The sequence below is a fragment of the Candoia aspera genome, chromosome 3, assembly GCF_035149785.1.
Source record: "Candoia aspera isolate rCanAsp1 chromosome 3, rCanAsp1.hap2, whole genome shotgun sequence".
In the NCBI taxonomy this organism is placed as follows: Eukaryota; Metazoa; Chordata; class Lepidosauria; order Squamata; family Boidae; genus Candoia; species Candoia aspera.
This window is the reverse complement of record NC_086155.1, coordinates 64034668-64054126: the sequence shown is the minus strand read 5'-3', so window position 1 is coordinate 64054126 and position 19459 is coordinate 64034668. Positions and strand designations below refer to the sequence as shown.

The 19459-nt window shown below is 39.6% G+C and overlaps 1 protein-coding gene across 1 annotated transcript in view; it reads left to right on the top strand.

Moving 5' to 3' along the window:
- Nucleotides 1-19459, top strand: part of LRP8 (LDL receptor related protein 8) — a 207985-nt gene that overhangs the window by 176956 nt on the left and 11570 nt on the right. The window contains exons 6-10 of the mRNA XM_063297973.1: nt 3563-3685; nt 4034-4156; nt 11213-11332; nt 11451-11576; nt 15731-15902. Of these exons, the coding sequence (XP_063154043.1) occupies nt 3563-3685; nt 4034-4156; nt 11213-11332; nt 11451-11576; nt 15731-15902 (664 nt within the window). The remainder of the gene's footprint in view (nt 1-3562; nt 3686-4033; nt 4157-11212; nt 11333-11450; nt 11577-15730; nt 15903-19459) is intronic.

The window sequence follows — 19459 nt, the reverse complement described above, 5'->3', positions numbered from 1 at the left end:
GCTAGATCACAATTGTTTGTTTGCAGAGTGATATCTACTGATGCATTCCTAAGCAAACAGTGATCACAATCTCTTTTGGGTACAGCATGTAAGATAATCAACTTGCAATTGTTTGCATTTGTCTCCCCAGTGCAATATCTCATATATAATGGAAAGGTGTCCTTAATTTAAATTAAATTATATGCTGTTTCAAAGCCAGCATCTGTCAATTGTTGTCATAAGTTATTTTTGAGGGATGAAACTACATGAGGGCTACATTTTAGTGCTGACAACAAATGAAAATGCTTTGGCAAATGAACAAAGACAGCAGATGAACAAAGAAATAAATAGAACATGTGTTTAAAAAAACACATCTAAGGCTGATACGTCTTGATTTATGCTTGCATGCATGTGTGTATTTATATTTTATATTTATTTAGTGTGTATTTATTTAAAGAGCCTCGTGTGGTGCAGAGTGGTAGGCGGCAGTATTGCAACCGAAACTCTCCCACGACCTGAGTTTGATCCCAGTGGAAGCTGGATTCTTGGGTAGCCGGCTCAGGTCGACTCAGCCTTCCATCCTTCTGAGGTTGGTAAAATGAGCACCCAGCTTGCTGGGGAAGGTGACGACTGGGGAAGGCAATGGCAAACCACCCCACTCTATAGTCTGCCAAACAAACGTTGCAAAAGCGGTGTCTCCCCAAAGGGTCAGGCATGACTCGGTGCTTGCACAGGGGACCTTTCAGCTTTTACCTCATATATTTATTTAAACCTTTTAAGAGGACCTCAGTAGGTAGATAATTGGCAGATAAAATAGTTCTAGTTTCAATTCCTGGTATCTCCTGTTAAAGGATCTAAAGGGATTCTAGAAGGACTCAGGATAAGGCAACCCATTATATAATTTAAAGTATCTTCAGGAATACCTTTGTATTATTGAAATATGAAAACAAATCTAATATAAAGCATTCTTCGGCTATTCACATATTCTGAGAAACAAAATTTGCTGAATAATCAGTAATAATGTTGTTAGGGAAGCAAAAGATTATCACAGGCAGCACAAGACTTGCAGAGAATCAGATTTGCTCGATGAACACAGCAGATCTCTAGAACTAACCTTCCCAGTATATTCCTAACTGTTTCCATCTGTGCTGCAAACTCTCCTGAGAACCTTAGGACTGGGCACTCCAGATGTTTCTATATGTGTATAGTACTGATGTAGTAAGCAGTTTAGTGGTTGGGTTCTATAAAGCTATCAGGAGTCAAGCTTGACTCAAAGGAGACTTTATCATCACTGTTACCTTTATGTAAATAATAAGGCATGATGACAAGGTCTTGACTTTTGCTTATTGTGATGTTATAAGCAAAGACCTACCTTGCAGTGTCCCATCTGTTCATGTTTTCAACCTATATTGTGTTTCCAACTTTATCTTCTGTATTCATATTTCATATTCTAGTGTGGTATCGATACACTTTGACTCCATTTCAATGTGCAGCTACTAAGCAGAGGCCTTACCTCCAATGTTAATGGCTTTCCATGAACCAGCCAAATAGCTTGCTAATATTATGTTAAAAGGTTCTCATAGATACGTAAAGCCAAGTCTGGTTCCATGAATTCCAAAGCTGCGTTTTCTAATTATTTGAACTGCTTATTTTTCATTGAATGAGCTCAATCTCATGAACTTTAATGAAGTTAAAATGATTTAAATTGAAGTGGGCTATGACTTGGCAGTTGGTATTCCATCTGAAACCCAAGGATAAAAGAGCAATTCCTGAATTTACCATTCGGAACAATGTCTAGTTTAGTGCTTCTTGTTGCATTTCACTAACTCTGAAAAAAGCTCCCTGTGGGAGACATGCAGAAGGTTCTTTCTCAGAGGTGTTGACATGCTGCATAAAATGAAAGCCTTGCTGTACTTTTCACATCTGCTTTTTAACTTGCACTGTGATCTGTGAATAGACTTCTATATGTTTGCTCTTTGGGGAGGTGTGGAATCTGATTAGGAACCACAAAAACAATATACAGCATTGTGCAGATATTCTGTTTGCCAAAGCATAGCTCACTGTAGTGATTTTGAATGCCTGTAGTTTGCAGTCTGAGTAACGAATTGTATTTATACCATAGTGTGTTTATCATGGCTCTGTACTTGTGGGTACATGCTGGTCTCCTCTTCTTGTGTGCATGTTGAAGAGCCATAATTTCCAATCCTTGTGACACTTAGTGAAATTGCTGAGGAGATTCTACCACAATCTTCTTGGATCATATGAATTAGTGTCTGGGTCATATTGCTTCAGCTACTCTATGGCAGTGATTTTCTGTCATTTAAACTAAGGATGCTGTACTCCAAGGGAAAAACACTCGAAGAAATGCTTTCAGAGAAGTTTCTTCACTGTGATTCTGCAGATTTTGCAGACATTGGCACTCAGCTTTGAATAGTTTAGTGCTTTCTAGAAAAAGCTTTAGGCAGGTTTAAAAGTTGTTAGAAAGTAGCAATAAAAAAATAAAAAAATAAAAAATAATAAATAAAATTTAAAAATTTAAAAAGCTGCCCAGAGTCATCATGTTTGAGATGGGCAGCAGAGAAATTTGACAGACAGACAGACAGACAGATGATAGATAAATGTGGGTTAACAATAGCCATTTATTGTTCAGGAGGGGGATACAGAGCTTAAATAAATGTAAGGTCTCCTTCGAGTCAAGCTTGACTCCTGTGATTTAATGAAGGCAGCCATGGAATTTTCTCAGCAATTATACAGAAGTGGTATTGCTCTTCTAGGATGATGTTTTGCTTTCCAGTTTAGGCTAGCTTCCTGGGATTTTCTGGTGATCTCCCAATCATCTACTAAACAAGTCCAACCCTGCTTAGCTTTTTGAGATCAGGCAAGGTTGTACGAAGCTGAAGCATCAGAATGTTTAAACATCAAGTGTAATTTTTATCCCTCACCTCAACCCTTCTTAATCACTGTAAGTCAGTTATTACTTCTGGAATTTCTGGAAGTCTGCTATTATGTACTTCCAGAATACATAATAGCAGACAGGCGCATTCCTTCATAAATGGATGTGATTTTTTCTTTTTATTATTGTGTTATTATACCATAATATTTCAAACTGTTAAATAAAGTTTCAACTTAATGCTTTAGCAAATAGCCTTTTCACTAGTGTCTCAAGTATAAGTTACAAAAGAATTAAACATTTGCAATAGAATTGTAATGACTCTTATTCTTGATGAGCAAAACAATGGTTCGTAACGAAAAGAACAGCCAGGGCCAAGAAAACATGTAGTTGTCAAGAGGATATTCCCAACATACACCATGAGCCATGAATGTTATATTTAAACCATGGGTTTAAATCCATATTTAGCCATGAGAGCTGACTATCTTTGTGAACAACCCACTTGAAAATGAAAGTAGACCATATTCCTCCACCTCATTTGTGCCGTGCTGAGTTGGGCAATGATACCAAACTCCAGGGAAGGAATGTTGCAAGCCCCAGAACTTTAGAACTGCTGGCTGTTAGATACCCTGTTAGACATGTTAAAAGAACACAACAGGTGACGGTGTTTTTGTTTTCCTTCTTGTTTTCAAGCCTTGGCGACCTGCAGCCCTGATGAATTCCAGTGTGGCGATGGGACCTGTATCCATGGAGCTAAACAGTGCAACAAAGTGCACGATTGCCCTGATAACAGTGATGAAGCTGGCTGTGTTAATGGTAGATATGATAGGGGTGATAGGTCTGCTGGCGTGGGGTGTAGCAGAAAAAACACTGTTAAAAAGTTCTTGGATGCTAGGGAGTCCTCCATTCCCAAGGAGCAAAACCACCTTAATATATTGCACTGTTTAGCATATCCCAGCAGTGAGGCCTCACCAGTGATATATTTTCTCCCAGCTTTAGCAGGCTTTGTTCTTTGACAAATCCTTTGTCACCATCACATCTAAATATCCTGCTGCTTAACCATATCTCATTTTTTCTAATTACACTCTTGCGTCATAATGCATCTTCATTTTCATTTACCAAATCTAACTTCAGCTGCTTTTCCTTCCTTGCCTGACGTAACAGAAGCAACGTGCGAGAGTCCCACCAAATTTCAGTGTAAAAGTGGAGAGTGCATAGAGGAAGCCAAGGTGTGCGATTCACACAGGGACTGCAGGGACTGGTCCGATGAGCCTCTAAAAGCATGTGGTACAGTACCTTCTTATTTCTTCCCCCATGTTTAACAATCTCTTCCATGTTCATATGTTTAAGACTATCAGAACAAGAGCATTAACTACTAATGCCATTCTTCTTTGTTTTTCTGCTTACCTTGTCTTCGTGACTGCTGGATGGGGGAAATGGAACTAGAATTTGATTCTTAGGATTTGAGGTTTTGCATAGTTCCAGGTGAAGTTCTGCATAATCTTAAATGCAATGAATCCCAGGCTGATCACAAAAAAGAGATTTGATCGCATCACAGAACAGAAAATTCTCAGTATTTAGGTCTCGTGCTGATGCTAATTATACTTTTTGATGGTTCTTGTAAATTGCAGAGTCAATTTACATGCTTAATGAAGGTAGACGTTTTCTGTTATCATTTGTCCATTAAAAATGCATGTTGAGAAATTAACACATAGGCCCAGTTCAGGGTGGAGAGACGGATCCATGCCTCCTCTGTTCTTGCTCACAGAAATTACACATATGTAGATATTACATTCAGAAGTATCATTTATACAGACCCACTAAAGGCCATCCAAAGTAGGCATGGATATTAGCAGGCAGTCATGTGGTCTGAACTGTGTGCATTGCCATCAGGGACAGGAAACCCACCTGTCTCTTGCATCAAGGGAAATGGTTGGCATTCTCATAAATGCTTGAATAGGGCCATGAAAAACACACCATTAGTTGAACTTCCCATCATCATTATGTTTTGATTTGACCCAATATGTTCCCAAGGAAGAAAGTAACATTCATGGAAAAGTTGCAGGTGATATTTTTCCATGAAAGAAAACTGTAGGCAGCTCCTGGGTCAATAAAACTACTATAAGTAATGATATACTGAGAAAAGTCATTAAAGCATGTAATTTGAATATACATGACTTGAAGGCTTATTCTAAAATAGCAGATTCCTAATTGCATAATTAAAGAAGCTCGAACAGAATAATACTAATCAACAGCTTTTTCTTTTGATATGTTCTTTTTATTGATGTCTGGTCATTAACTGGTACAATGCATTCTTTCATTTGTGAAGTATGCAAAAACTCTATGAGAACAGAAAGTGTAAGATCCCATTCCAGGAAGATGAAATACATCCATTTTAACCGATGTGAATATAATGGAACTTTTGCACTGATTAATATGTTCTTGATCATTAAAAGATTCTGTTCTCAGTTGAAGAGGATATATTTAATTCATTTGTATTTTAACACAGGAGCTGTTTATACTGCTGGAGTTTTATTGCCTGTTATTTTGTGGCATTTTAGAGGTTCTTATAATTCACATAGCATCAGTAATGAAGAGCTATTTCAAATTATTCCTTGGTTGTATTTTATATGCCTTTCTATTTCTGCTAATGCTGCATGCCTGACTTTTTTGGCTAATTATGAGGTTTACCTTAGTATGGGTGTGGTAACCTATGCGCTTTCAGGAGTTGTAGGCTACAATTCCCATCATCCCTGTTGTGGTTGAAGGTCTCAACATCTTTTGGAAGGATATATTCTGTCATGATATTCTAGAGGTGACGAACTCGTCCCTGGGGGAGCTGGGGGTGTTGACGACCGACAGGAAGCTCTGGCGTGGGCTGGTCCATGAAGTCACGAAGAGTCGGAAGCGACTAAACGAATAAACAACAACAACAATATTCTGTCAGATGAGTCAGGGCTGGACTGAATAAATGTGAACAAACAGGAACTGAATCCAGACAAGGCAGATGTTCATGGTTGATAGCCTGTCCTTAATAACAAGGATTGCTCTTGGGTAACCAGTGGCTAAGGTCTCCTCAAATTCCTTTTATCAGGTTTGGCTGTAGCCTTTTTTGAAATAGAGTGACATTGCTTTAGCATCATATTGTCTGGGCAACCTCTAAATTAAACTACTGCATTGACCTCTGTGTTGGACTGCCTTTGATAGCACTTCAAAAATTGAACAATTTTTTTACATGGGAGACTATTGTGTTAGTATTACTAGTGCTTGCCTGGGTGTTGTTTTGTTGTGAGTGAAATTCACTATGAAATATTTGAAGTTAAGTCTTAAATGATCTTAGACAGAGATGCCCAGTCTCTGTGGCCCCAGAGGTAGGCATGGCCTTTCCAAAAGATGTCAGTTAAGTTTTCATTTTTAATCCGAGAGGGGGGAAGGCTACGAAGCATGTGATGTAGGGCTGATCCTATTGCTTAATTAATATTTAATTAATTTAGTTGTTCTGTTTAAATGAAATCCAGTTGACTATTTTGTCCCGGTCCACGTCAAATCACTGAAAGGCCAAATGAAGCCTTCTGCTTTAGAACCAGAATGCTTTAAAAACTATTTTGTTTCCCGTGAGCCTCCCTGGGTGTTAGGATCCCTATCCATAACTCTGCTATGGATGTCTTTCCACCTGATGTAAATATCTCATCTTCTAGAAGTGAGGTCTTTTCTGTAATAGTATCATATATCTGGAGCCCTCCTCCCACCCCCTACACTGAATGTCTACTTTGAATTTAAATGTAATAGTATATATTGTTGTGGGCCTGTTTTCTGCAGGAAGGAGAAGTAAATAGTGTGAGCTCAGAACGGCACTTGTTCAAGGAGTTTGGTGACTGTAGTCCTGAGACAGAGGTGGAGTTCCAGTGCTCTCCTTCATATCCCTGTGCAGAAAACCAGGAATCCTTTCAATGTAATATCAGCAGGGGACAGCACCTGGCTGCCTTTGTTGGAATTAAAAGCTAAGCAGAGTCATGCATGGTTAATACTTGGATGGGAGATCTTAGGACATTCTAGTACAGTACTGTGAGGTAGACTGGGACGCCAAACAGCATCCTGGGAAAAGGCAATGGCAAACTACTTCCATTTTGCTACTGAAAAAAATGACACAGATATGTACAGTAGTCTTAAATGTTAAGGCAGACTTTAACTTTTTGCAGTGTGGGAATGAAAAGTGATAAAAACATAAATTTGATAATGAAACCATTTACCTCAAGACAACTGCCTGGGGACATACTAATCACAGGCTGTTTCTTGGAAGCTATTGCACCTATTGGGGCAATAAATATATATTTCTTTAAAATACAGAGTGATTTGCTGAAGCTAGACTGTTTGTGGAAGCTATATGCCTCTCACTACCAGCCTTTCCACAGATACAGTACATTTGCACTGCATGACCCATTCACCCTCTGGGTTACAGTAAAACAATTAGGAAACTTGGCATTCTAGGCTGCAGAGGAGAATGACAGAGCTCTCTTGGAAGGCCTTTAGGGATTGATTTAGTCTGATGAGATACGATGCCAGGAAATTGGTCCAAAGTAGTTATTCTTCGTTATTGTTGTGTTTGTCTTCCATGCGATTATTGTATTTAACTGTAATTTATTACTGTACTGTAGGCTGCTTAGAGCCCATAGGAATGAAATGGCATGGAAATGTTTTATTTATTTATATATACATACACACACACACAAACACAAACACACACACACACACCAATTAAAATGGAAAATGGTCACAAGAGTTTCAGTCTCGTTTAGCCTAATTGGCTTGTGGTGTGTGATGTAAGCAAGAGTTATGGACAGGATCAGTCTGAATAATAAGCAGTAGCCCAAACGCACCACCAGGTTCTTAGCTCAGCAATAAACTTACTGCTGTTAATAACTTTCTGAAGTGTGATCTTTTTCTCAGAATTGGGGATTTTGCTGTAGTCAGATGTCGTGGAAGTTTTTCCAGTGCAGTGTATTCCACCTGTTAATTTATTCCCCAGCATCTTTTATCGTTAAATGAAAGAATTGAAGAAAGTGCACATCTGCTTTTCTCATGTGTTACATATCCAGGGTGGTCCAACAAATCTTCGTACCCCAGGATTCTTAGACATTTAACTGCACAGCAAATCTCACAATAAAAGAAAAACATTTTGTCCCTCATTTTGGGTAGGTTAATTGAAAAGACAAGTGAATTGTTGTTTCAGGAATTGAAATAACTTCCTTCAAACCCTTTGGCAATTTACAGTAGCCAGGATAAAATTGGAGTAGGTTTTCAATTTTAGTTTCTGCAATTGGGGGAACAAACGGCCTGGACTCTGCTTGTACAAATTCTCAGGTGTGTGCAGGATTATTACAGGCAGGGTGTTATTTTACTCAAATGGAATAAATGAAATAGATTGTAAAAGTTTGGGGGGAGCATTTGGTGTTAGTATTGGTCAGCAATAGTAGGAGTGGACATATAGATTCCAGTGGGTTGATTTTTTTTCTTTTCAGGAAGCATTTTTATGGTTTATAACTGTTAGCATAGTAACAAAGAGCAGCATGGAAGAAAGTCTCAAATAGGGGTCAGATCTAGGGATAATAGGACCAGGATAGATCCACTCTTTTGATTTTCTTTAAGTTTTTTTTAACGGTGCACTTACAGTGCCACTGGGTTCTTGGAAGAATACAAGCTTTGAAGCTTTTACTCTTTATTTACCCACATGGGAATTATTTGCAATTCTACTTTTAGTACCTCCTTTTTTAGGAATTCCCACCTACCTGAACTCCTTTCCTCACTGGCTTTTCCTGCCATAGAAGCTTACTTCTCTGAGTTTATTGAGGTCCACTATCTTGACATCAAAGATTCTCATACAACTGTACTCAGTTTTGGTTTCCCTTAAAATGAAGAATTCTAGTATTACACAGTCACTTGTCCTCGGTGATCCTGCTAGTGGCTTTTGCTCAACTAAGTCTTTCCTATCAGTCAGTATTTGTTTATTTGTTTATTTATCAAATTTGTCACCGCCCATCTCCTCCAAACAGAGGGACCCTGGGCGGTTTACAACAGTATCGGGTCAAGGATAGCTGATCATCGTGTATTTTCTGAAGGAGAAACTCTAAAGTCAGGAATTTCCTGGAGGACACAGTTTGCAAAATTTTTCTTCCAAGTGACATTGGAATAATTAAACTTCCCAATGGCTTCCTCTTGGAAATGACGTATGGCCTCTGTTATTCACTGTCTCATTATCCACAGTCTTCCTTTATTAAATAGAGACCAGATCTTGATATAGGTGTAAGAGTTTCTGTATATCACAGTTTTGATCTTGGTTCTTATTACTTTACATATGTGTAGGAAAGCTTTTGCACCTAAGTAAACTAGATGTTTAAGGCTTAGGACATCTGCACAATGTATCTGCATTTGCTCCTGTTCATGCTTCATTGTAGCAAATCTTGCTGGGTCACCTTGGTTGCATGGCTTTCTTGAGGCAGCTGGCCACTGCCTTCAGTGTGACCCCCTCAGCACATGATGAAGGAAGATATGTGGCTCATGCTGGTTTTTCTGCTCCAAACAACTCTTCCATGACCTCAGTAAAGGGGCCTCCGGAGCATGCCACTAGACTCCATGCTGTGTGGAAATTATTGCAGCTCTGCACCATCAAAGTGAGTTGTGAGTTTGGCAGAGCAGAGGAGGCAACATGGCTGTGTGGTACAAGTGAGTCACCAGCTGAACAAATTGGTCCAAAGAAGAAGGCTAGCTGCTCTGGGAAAGCCATGTGGAGCCTCGTGCCTGGGCTTATCTGGCAAGATCTACCATGAGGAGGCACAAATGCAGGTACATTGCACAGATCAACACTATGGAAGGAAGATGGAGAAAATGCTTGAGGGAGAAAGAGGGCAATCTTCAGATCCAGAACCTAACCCCCCGAATTCCCCAATAATTTAAGGTTCATTATCTGCAAGTCAAGTATCTGCTGTTTTGGAAAGAAACCACTGCAAACAACAAAGACCACTATACATATGTCTCCATGATCTGCTCTCTAAGGAAAGCCAGTTGCTTGCTATATTTGACTCATGTCATTTATCATATTCCCCCAGCTATAAACTCAGGGCCGCAACTAGGGTCTGTGTCACCAAGGGCAAACATGGATTCTGCACCCATTTTGGCGCCCCCCCCAATGCTCATTTTAGCGTCCCCCCCACACGGTGCCTGGGGCACATGCCCCGCTTGCCCCCCGCCCCAGTTGCGGCCCTGTATAAACTGCTCAACCATAGTTGTGAGAAACAGTTAAAGAACACTTAGGTTGCTTGTACACCCTTGTGTGGCTTTAATTATTGTGACTTCAAGCTTATTTGTTACGTAGAATCCAAGCAACACATCCACAGATTTGCAATTCGCTATTGCAGTTCACTGATGCAATTCATAATTCAAGAAAAAATTAAAAGAGAAGGAAAATAGTTCCATTGCTATTGGTTTTTACAAACCTTTGATGTTAACATAAGATACAAGATCCATCCAGCCTTCGGTTAAATTTTCATTTCTGGTCTTTCCCTTTGCTAATGCCATTATGTACAATTATTTTATTTTACAAGCTATTGGCTCTTTAAGATTGTAAAATAATTGTAAGATACTTGTTTTACTGTATATTATTTCAGTTTTCTCTATACCTGTTTTGGGGTTAGTGTCAATAAAAAGCAGGTTCTTTATACAGATAACTGTAACTTCTCACTAGGAGAGCCTTCCCCAACCTGATGTCTTCTCAATTTTGAAGGAATACAGTTCCTACAGTTCCCACCTGTTGGCAATGCTGGCTCTGAATTCTAGTAGCACGAGACTTAATATATCTGGAGGGCATCCAGTCAGAAAAAGCTGGGCCAGAAGCAGCTGATATTTCTGGATTCTTGTTGCTTGCTTATTTTATAGCCTAACGTTTCATATTTAGTTCTGATCCATTAGAAGAACATTCTTGCCAAATTATTCTGTTTGCATGTTTAGGATCTTAAGCATGGGCTTGGGGTTAGAGTAACTACTAGATTATTTTTAGTTAGCTCATTCATAAGTTAAAAACTTTATCCTGCTGTTGTGCCTATGGAGTAGAAGCAAACAATACAAATGAGCACTTATATTTTAGATATAAATTAAACCAAAGTTCCATGAGTAAGTTGTCTTAAGAAAATTCAGCTCTCTGCTTCTTAGAAGAAAAGAGGTTTTCATGTCTATTTTGTTTAAGTAAACTTTTTAGTGGTTTCTGGGAATCACTGAAACCATTTAACATTTTAAAAAATGTCAGTCTTATGGCAGAACTCATATTTAATCTAAATAATATCACTCTCCTAGATGTGAATGAATGTGCCCTGAACAATGGTGGTTGCTCCCACATTTGCAGAGACTTGAAGATTGGCTATGAATGTGAATGTCCTCCTGGATACAAGCTTATGGACAAGAAAACATGTGGAGGTAATTTGCACAGAAACAGTAGCCATCAGTGTTTCACTGCAGATACAAATACTTGCAGATGTCCCATGATCTGATAGCTTAATCTCTAATTATTGATTATTTTAAACTCTCCTTCTAGACATAGATGAATGTGAGAATCCAGATGCGTGTAGCCAGATCTGCATTAACTACAAGGGGGACTATAAATGTGAATGTTATGATGGTTATGAAATGGACCCCCTGTCTAAAAACTGCAAAGCCATAGGTAAGAAGATGCTTAATTCAATTTTGCATGGATCTTTTAAAAATCACACCGTTCCATCTAAGACTATTCACAAATGTCTATAGTAACTCTGTTTTATCTAGTTTAAGCCTCAGCTGGTTCATCCCCATCCATCTACAAAAATCCACTGCTTCTTGGGCTGAATATCATCTGCATTTTGATACTTGAGCCCAACTTCTGAATAAGTTCCCCCATTGTCATGTAGATGTTAAAAGCACAGGGGACAAGATGGAACTTCGCAGCACTGCTTCATTTCCCTGGGGTGGAACAAAAATCTTCCAGCATAATTTTCTGATACCACTTTTTTAAACTGTCTTTTGCTGTAATTGTTTTTTTGTTTTTTTAAAAATTAAATACAAAAAAGAAGAAGAAGAAGACAGAAAATGATAAAAGAAGACAAAAAACTAATATTTTCTGAAATAGTTGTCCAGAAAGGACTAGAATAGGGTTTCTCAACCATGGTTCCATGGAAACTTAGGGTTCCACAAGAGGTCACCAGGGGTTCCCTGGGAGATCACGATTTATTTAAAAAATTATTTCAAATTCGGGCAACTTCACATTAAAGAGGTAAGTTCCATTCTTTATTTTTAGTTAAAGAACACTCTTAATGCATAATGTACAAGCCTAGACATGAAACAAATATAATAATTTTGTGACTTCTGGCCTATATGTGAGCCTGAATGTGCAGGGGTTCCCTGAGGCCTGAAAAAGATTTCAAGGGTTCCTCCAGCGTCAAAAGGTTGAGAAAGGCTGGGCTAGACCAGTAATAACATTGTGCCTTCTGTGCTCAATCCAGAATGATATCGTAGTTTCTTCCAAGAGCCAGAAGAACTCATGAGGTTTCATTCCCCCCTACACACATACCCCTGTCCCCTAACATGTGAACCACCAAGGCAAAACAAAACTCTGGTGTACCTCTCAGTGTTGCAGACAATATACATTGTGCCTTCAGAACAAACCCTGCTTCTTTATGTTACCACTCTTTATAAAATGCCAGGATGGAGAGAGCAGGGAAAGAAAAGGGTAGGGTTGGGACTGGCAAGCCTAACTTCCAGTCAGAGGGTATGATTCATCAAAAGCTCTTCAATCATAGCATCTTTGGCAAAGGATATTATATTAACCTTTGCCTACAAATATATTTAGATTTTGCTTGAAAATAAAAGAGGTTATGGGCACTTTCTTCTTCGTCTGTCTAATATTGGACAGGGCTTATACCACCTAAGGGGCAAATATCCCTGCAAATGGAATCTAATTCTCTCATAAACAATATAGGAACTTCTTCTTTTTTTTCCTTAAAAAAAATCAGTATTTTAAGGAGCACAGCTCCTTAGGCATTTCATGCTACTTGGTGAAAGCTGAATTTCAGAATCTCACTCCTTGGAGCAGAGCCAAAGGAGAATGCTTCTAATCTGATCTGAATCAAAGTGGTCTGTTCTCCAAAATACTAATGTGGATGTACTGTATACTCCTAATGATTGCTGCTTTTCTTCTTTCATAAAGAGTTATAGAGGGAGATGAAACCCACTCGTCAGTAACAACCATCCAAGCTAATAATTACATTAGGATTCTAAGCTATAAAAATGTGTGGTATTAAGCCTGTATATATCCCTCAAAAAGATACCAACCTCACACCATGTAAAGACAAAGGTATTTGGAAAAAGCTATAGGTAAAGGTGATGGAAAATTAGTTTTATCTCAGAAATTTTTTCCAAAAAGAAAAATCAAATTTTGCTTAATTTAATCAGATTAAATTAAGAAAAATTTGATGCACAAAATTCAGAAGATAAACATACCTACTTCAGCCTCTGTGAATGATATAACAGGTAGTCCTCAAGTTCAACAATTTTTCAAAGTTACAATGGCACTGAACAAGCAGGACTTACAACCGGTCCTTGGAGTTCTAGCCGTTGCAGTGTGCCCATGGTCATGTGATTATGATTTCCAACATCCCTTTTGGCTTCCCCCAAGCAAAGTAAATGGGGAAGCTGGGAGGAAGTTGGAAGTCACTCATGCTCCCACTGCATTTTCACCCTCCTGTGCTCCATAGCATCTTCCTATGCCACCTCCCATGCCCCTGCAGCACCCATGCACCCACCTGTGCTCCATAGCGCCTGCCCACTTCACCTTCCTGCTCCCCATAGCACCCACACACTTAGCCACTGGCCTGCTCACCTGGGATTCCCGCCTCTTCCCACTTAATGACCCACCCAGTCCTGGGGTTATGATGGCAACCAGGACTGCCGGGATTGCCATTGCTAAGTGATGCAGTCACGTGACATCATGTTTTGCAACCACATCACTTAGCCACAGAAATTCCAATCCCAAGTGCCATTGTAACCCTAGGACTACCTATATCCATAACTGAAGGTATAAAACTTCTCCATTATGGTTTATAGGTTTGGCACAGTCTATTCTGCATCTTTTATTTGATGCTTCCAAATCTTATGACTAATTCCAGGATAATTTTTTGTTGGGTACAGAAACCTTTGTATATTTACTTCTGATAGTAAGGACTACACCCATGCTGAGTTAAAAGATCTGAAAAGAACATCTGTGCTTGTTCACTTGAACTCTAATTGAAGCTTCCATATGAGCATAAACCTCAACAGAATAAAATTCCAACTCTTGAACATGAACTGGGCATGTTCACTTCAAATCAGAAAGTCAGGAAACCTGAGGGCAAGATGGGTACATGCATCTCTAAATTCTCTGTATGTGTTGTTGATTTATCTTGCTTTCATCAAGTACTTGAGATGGGTTATGACATCTGCATTATAATAGCCCTTGCTTACTATATGGTTTGATTCAAAATTACATTCAGTGTCTGGGGTTCTGTAATATTTATTCCTAGTATATACAGGCATAGGCAGACATGTCCCTCTGTGTATATTTCTAAATGGAAAAAGCACCTCCATATCATTTTTTAAATAGTTTGGGGGCAGGGGAGGAGATGATATGGCATAATAATAGCAATGTCCAGACAACACATTAATGCATAATTTGCTTTAATATTGTTAGTTGAACAGGCCAGAAATGTGCTAGGGTTGGTATTGCAGTTGCGCAAGTAATTAGAATAGGTCCTGATTTATTGGCCACCTTGATTAGCTGCTCTTGTCTTGCACCTCTCCAGATTGGTTAGAGTTGTGATTGGCAATGCAGAACCAAGGGTTGCATGGGCATCCACCAGCACATACACAATTTTGCTCCCCATCCGGGGGAGGGAGGGAAGCCCTAGGCCTTACAACTGCCACACTGCTGCCTAGTTATTTCCCACCCATTCTCTGCATGGGTGGGATAAGCCTCCAAATTTATTCTTTTCCTTGCAACAACAGCATGTCTGTGGGTGCATATGTATATAAGTGGAGAAGCAAGGGAGGTATGTGCATGCATGTATCCTTGTGTTTTCTGTGTATGGATGTGGGGAGAAATTGTATATGTATGTGCTTGTCTGCACACTTCCATATGCATGTTGGCAGGTTTGACTTCTCAAAGGTGTGTCGTGGCACCCTCAGTCCCCACCCATTGCCTATTGCTGTGTTAGAAGCTTGAATGGATCAGTAAACAAACCAAGAATAAGCCAAGAAGTCAAAACAAACCATGTTTCTGCATTTACACATCATGCTAAGCCACAGTTGCAGTCAGTAAGCTAACAACAAATGATGGTTTTACGGTGGGATTTACTGCTATGAAGCAGATTGGCTTGTTCATTGATCCCATTCACACATGCTAAGCCAAGACCAGCCAAACCATGATTTGTGTAAACACAGCCATTTTTTTCTAGATTTTCCATAGCCATAAAAAATGTAATTTGCAAAAAAGGGTGTATTTTCCATTGTCATATATTTGTATTTTTATACACTGATTTATTTAAAAAATGTACATGTGTTCTGAATATCCTCAGCCTTTCTCCTCTCCAATGCGCAGTTGTGGGAGTGACTCCTCTGTCTGAGGAAGAAAGAATGTGTAAATTGCTAGTTAGTTAGCGCAGTGTGGCCAGGAAGTGCTGATCAGGACGACAGCGACTGCCAGTCCTTTTTGTTCTGATAGTAGTTTGAGAGTTTCCAAAGCTGGCTTTTTTAAAGCTGTGCTATACCCTAAGCTGCTTATAAAGCTATGATTTGCGGATTCCTTGGCAGGAAAGAGCCCATACCTTGTTTTCACAAATCGCCATGAAGTACGCAAGATTGACCTGGTGAAAAAGGACTACTCTCGCATCATCCCCATGCTGAAGAATGTGGTTGCTTTGGATGTGGAAGTGGCAACAAACAGGATATACTGGTGTGATTTATTCTACAGGAAGATATACAGGTGCGGGGTAGCTCTGACTGCCCAATTTACCCTACATCCTTCTAGCAAATCAAGCTCAGATCTCTCACAACTTAGTGGCATCAGAACTGTGTCTGTTGAAAATGTGCATCTTTGGAGCCTACTGCCCTGATGCATGTACCAAAGCTGAATCTGATTATGCAGGGGATTAGCCTTGCCTTTGTGCAACAAAGCTGATTGTCCCTCTCCTGCACTCAGATCTAAATTGCTATCGCCCCCTGCTGTGTTGTCAGGAATTGTTCATTCTAGTTTTGGATAACTGTCAAAGATGAGCTTCCTGGGGTCCAAATCCTAGGAAGGGTGCTTCCAAAGATCAGCAACTTACTGCAGAGGAAGTGAAGGTTTTACTTTGTTTTTAGTCGTGACCTGTTGATTGCAATCAAACAGCTAGTTAAGAATGCAGTTAGATTCATCAACCCTTGAAAAAGGAAAGCGAGCAAAGAATGAGAGAGAGATTACTTAAGCTTCTCTGAGCCTTGCTAAGTGGAGAAAAATAGGATCTGCCCATTAATACCTGAACATTATTTGATATGGCACTTCTCCCACAGCTTGCTGGTAGCAAAAATCCGCCACGCTTAAGATTTGAGTCTCTGTTATTTTCTTCGTTGTTGCTAACTGTGACAGTGTTGTCTTGAGACTCTGAGCTCTGGTAGGTAGTTATTTAAAAAATAAGAATAATCAGGGCCAATTTGCTGGCTTGTGTGAAAACTGAATCGGAAGGAAAAGGGTCTGTCCCTGGTTTGTTCCATGGGCAAGAAAAGGAGAGAGGAGAGTTTAGTTTGCTAGGAACTGGCTCTCTGCTGGAAACACAAATGCTCACCATCTGAAAGAGAGCGCTTGCAATGAGGAGCTTTGTCCATCTCTGGTCCGAGTGCAATACTTACTGGCTTTCTAAAATCAATTTCACTGTGTCTTAATCTCTTCCTGCAAATCAGTGTGACCTTGATTTGCAAACCATTATATTTAGAGTTTCCCACTCAGGGCATAATGGGAAAGAGTGGATTAGAGATACTTCATTAAGCTGAATGAACATACCAGCAAAACATTTATTCTTGTTTCAGTTAACAGCAAATTAAACCACCATAGCTGCATCCAAACTGGGCACTCTTACACATGGTCCTGCACTAATTTGCTTACAAAAAGTCATTGTCTTTGCTAGGAAGAGAAGGGTGCCGTCTGCTGCATTCTCTGAAACACCAGATACTGAAAAGAAGTGCAGGGGACTGCGCTGTTTATAGCTGGGAGCAGTGTTAAACCACTTATGAGCCAAAAGGGAATTGGGTACTGATTAAATGGAAGCCAGTCACAGTCAAATAAGCAAAAGATCAGATCGTCCCAAAGGAATACATACAGAAGATCTGAAACAAACCACAGTCACAGATAGCAGATATGGTGACTCCCTCAGGCAAGATCTAACAGAGCATAGAACTGCAGTTGCTGGCAACACGACTTAAATGCCACAGTCAGGGGCATGGGACCAGGAATGTCCACAGCAAGCCAAGCTTTTGTCAAAATGATGAACCTTGTGTTGTGTGACATCATGATACAAGGAAAAAAGGAGCAGAGTTTCCATTAGGATGCACATTTCATCACTGTCCTTCTTATCCCCCCAAGGATGCTTGTAATCAGGACCAAGATATTTATCAACTGAAACTGTGGGAGCTCCTTACTTTGCTTCCAATATCTTGTCTCTTGCATTTTCATTCCTCAATGTTCCCAGCCTTGAGGAGAAGGGCAGGAACATCCCAGCAGTGCCTCCACACCCACTGATTCCTTTTCAGAAATACTGTAACCCTTTCTCTGTTTGCTAGCTGTGAGTCTACCAAGTGATCTGGACCCTGGCCTTGCATTTACTGCACTTCCTCTTCAGTGAAGGGTTATTTTGTGGTGAATATCACAGGGATAGTTTACATTCAACTTAGAATGCATCCTTGGCATAGAGGGAATCAATTCAATTTAATTTTGTTGCACCTAGTTCTGAGGAAACATTCTTCAAATCACACTACTTAGCTGTTGGCCCATAAACCAAAACTGCTTTCTGCTGATCTCCTGATCTGCTGATCAGCCGGTCCAAGATCAGGGGAGGTAAAGAGGATCTTTACAATCCAATAGAAGGGTGATTCTGGATGACTTAGGATCTGAACTTTATGGGACCTACTCTTTTTCTGGCAAATACTGGAATTAATTTTTTCATGCTGCAGAGACAATGGTTGACCACACAAAGAAGGTATTTTACTGAACTAGTTGGCCAGAGCTAGATACGATCATCATACTTGTGTAAGGTACAAGTACTGTGTCTGATACTTATCACTCAGTCTAGGTAGAATTTGCTCCTATAATTTATTTATTTATTATCCAAATTTTGCTACCACCCATCTCCCCCAAAAGAGGGACTCTGGGAGATTTACAATAAAATTAAGACTATAATAATAAACAATTGGGATCTTATAAAAACAATTTACAAATATAAAATACAATATAAATAAGTATAAAATCCAAGAGGTTAAAAATTCTGATCAGGTGGGAGGGGCTCTAAGATGTGAGCCAAGCCCATAAATGGTTGGGGTTTCGGGGTTCTAAGCTTTTGACAGGAAAGAACAGCAGTGACCGGTCCAGAAATACGTAAATAATGGAAATGTGTAGAATGAGCTTTTTTCATGGAATTGTATTGTTGGACAGGAATATGTAGGCAATGAACCTAAATTAATAGGTTGAACAGATAGATGGCTGTTCAAGCCATGCTTAAACCGGGGAGTCCATCACTTCTCTGGATAATTAGTTCCTTTGTCCAACTGCTCTTGTCATTTAGTTCTTCTAGTATTCAACTCAAATTTGCCTTCTTGTAACACATCTCTGATCTGAAACAGAGACTTGGCCTTCTTCTGTGTGACAGGTATAGGAACAATCCTATTGCAGTCCTTCTGACTCTTTCTCTTCTTGAGGCTAAATTTATCTTCTTTATAGGACTTAATTTGTAACCCCCAAATCATCCTTGTTGCCCTTCTTTGAACCTTGTCCAGGTTCTCTGAATCCTTCCTAAAATGTAATGCCCGGAACTGGATACCATACTTGAGATTGAATGGAATGATTATTTCTCATGACTTGGAAACTGTAATTTTATTTCATCACCTATAATTTTATTTGCCTGCTTTGCAGCCATATCACACTGCTAACTCATATTCACTTAGCAATCAACTATAATTTGAGGGTCTTTTTCACAAGTACTATTGCCAAGCCATGTAATCCCCATCCTACACCTATGCATTTGCATGACATAAGCCCTGTTCACAGATTCTTCCTCGTGTGAGTAACAGTTGTGTGAGGGGGAAAGCAGAGTCTGATTAGCCCGCCCATACATAGTACCCCCTTTTGTTACCCTATTCTTGCAAACATCTAAACAAGAAAGCTAGGTCCTGTAGCCTACCTACATTACTTTGAACCAGATTGGAAGCCTTCACACATAGAACAGACTTTGCACTGCAGAAGTTTCTGCGATGTGTCAGTAGAGAACATCAAGACCTGCAAAGGAAACAATAGTG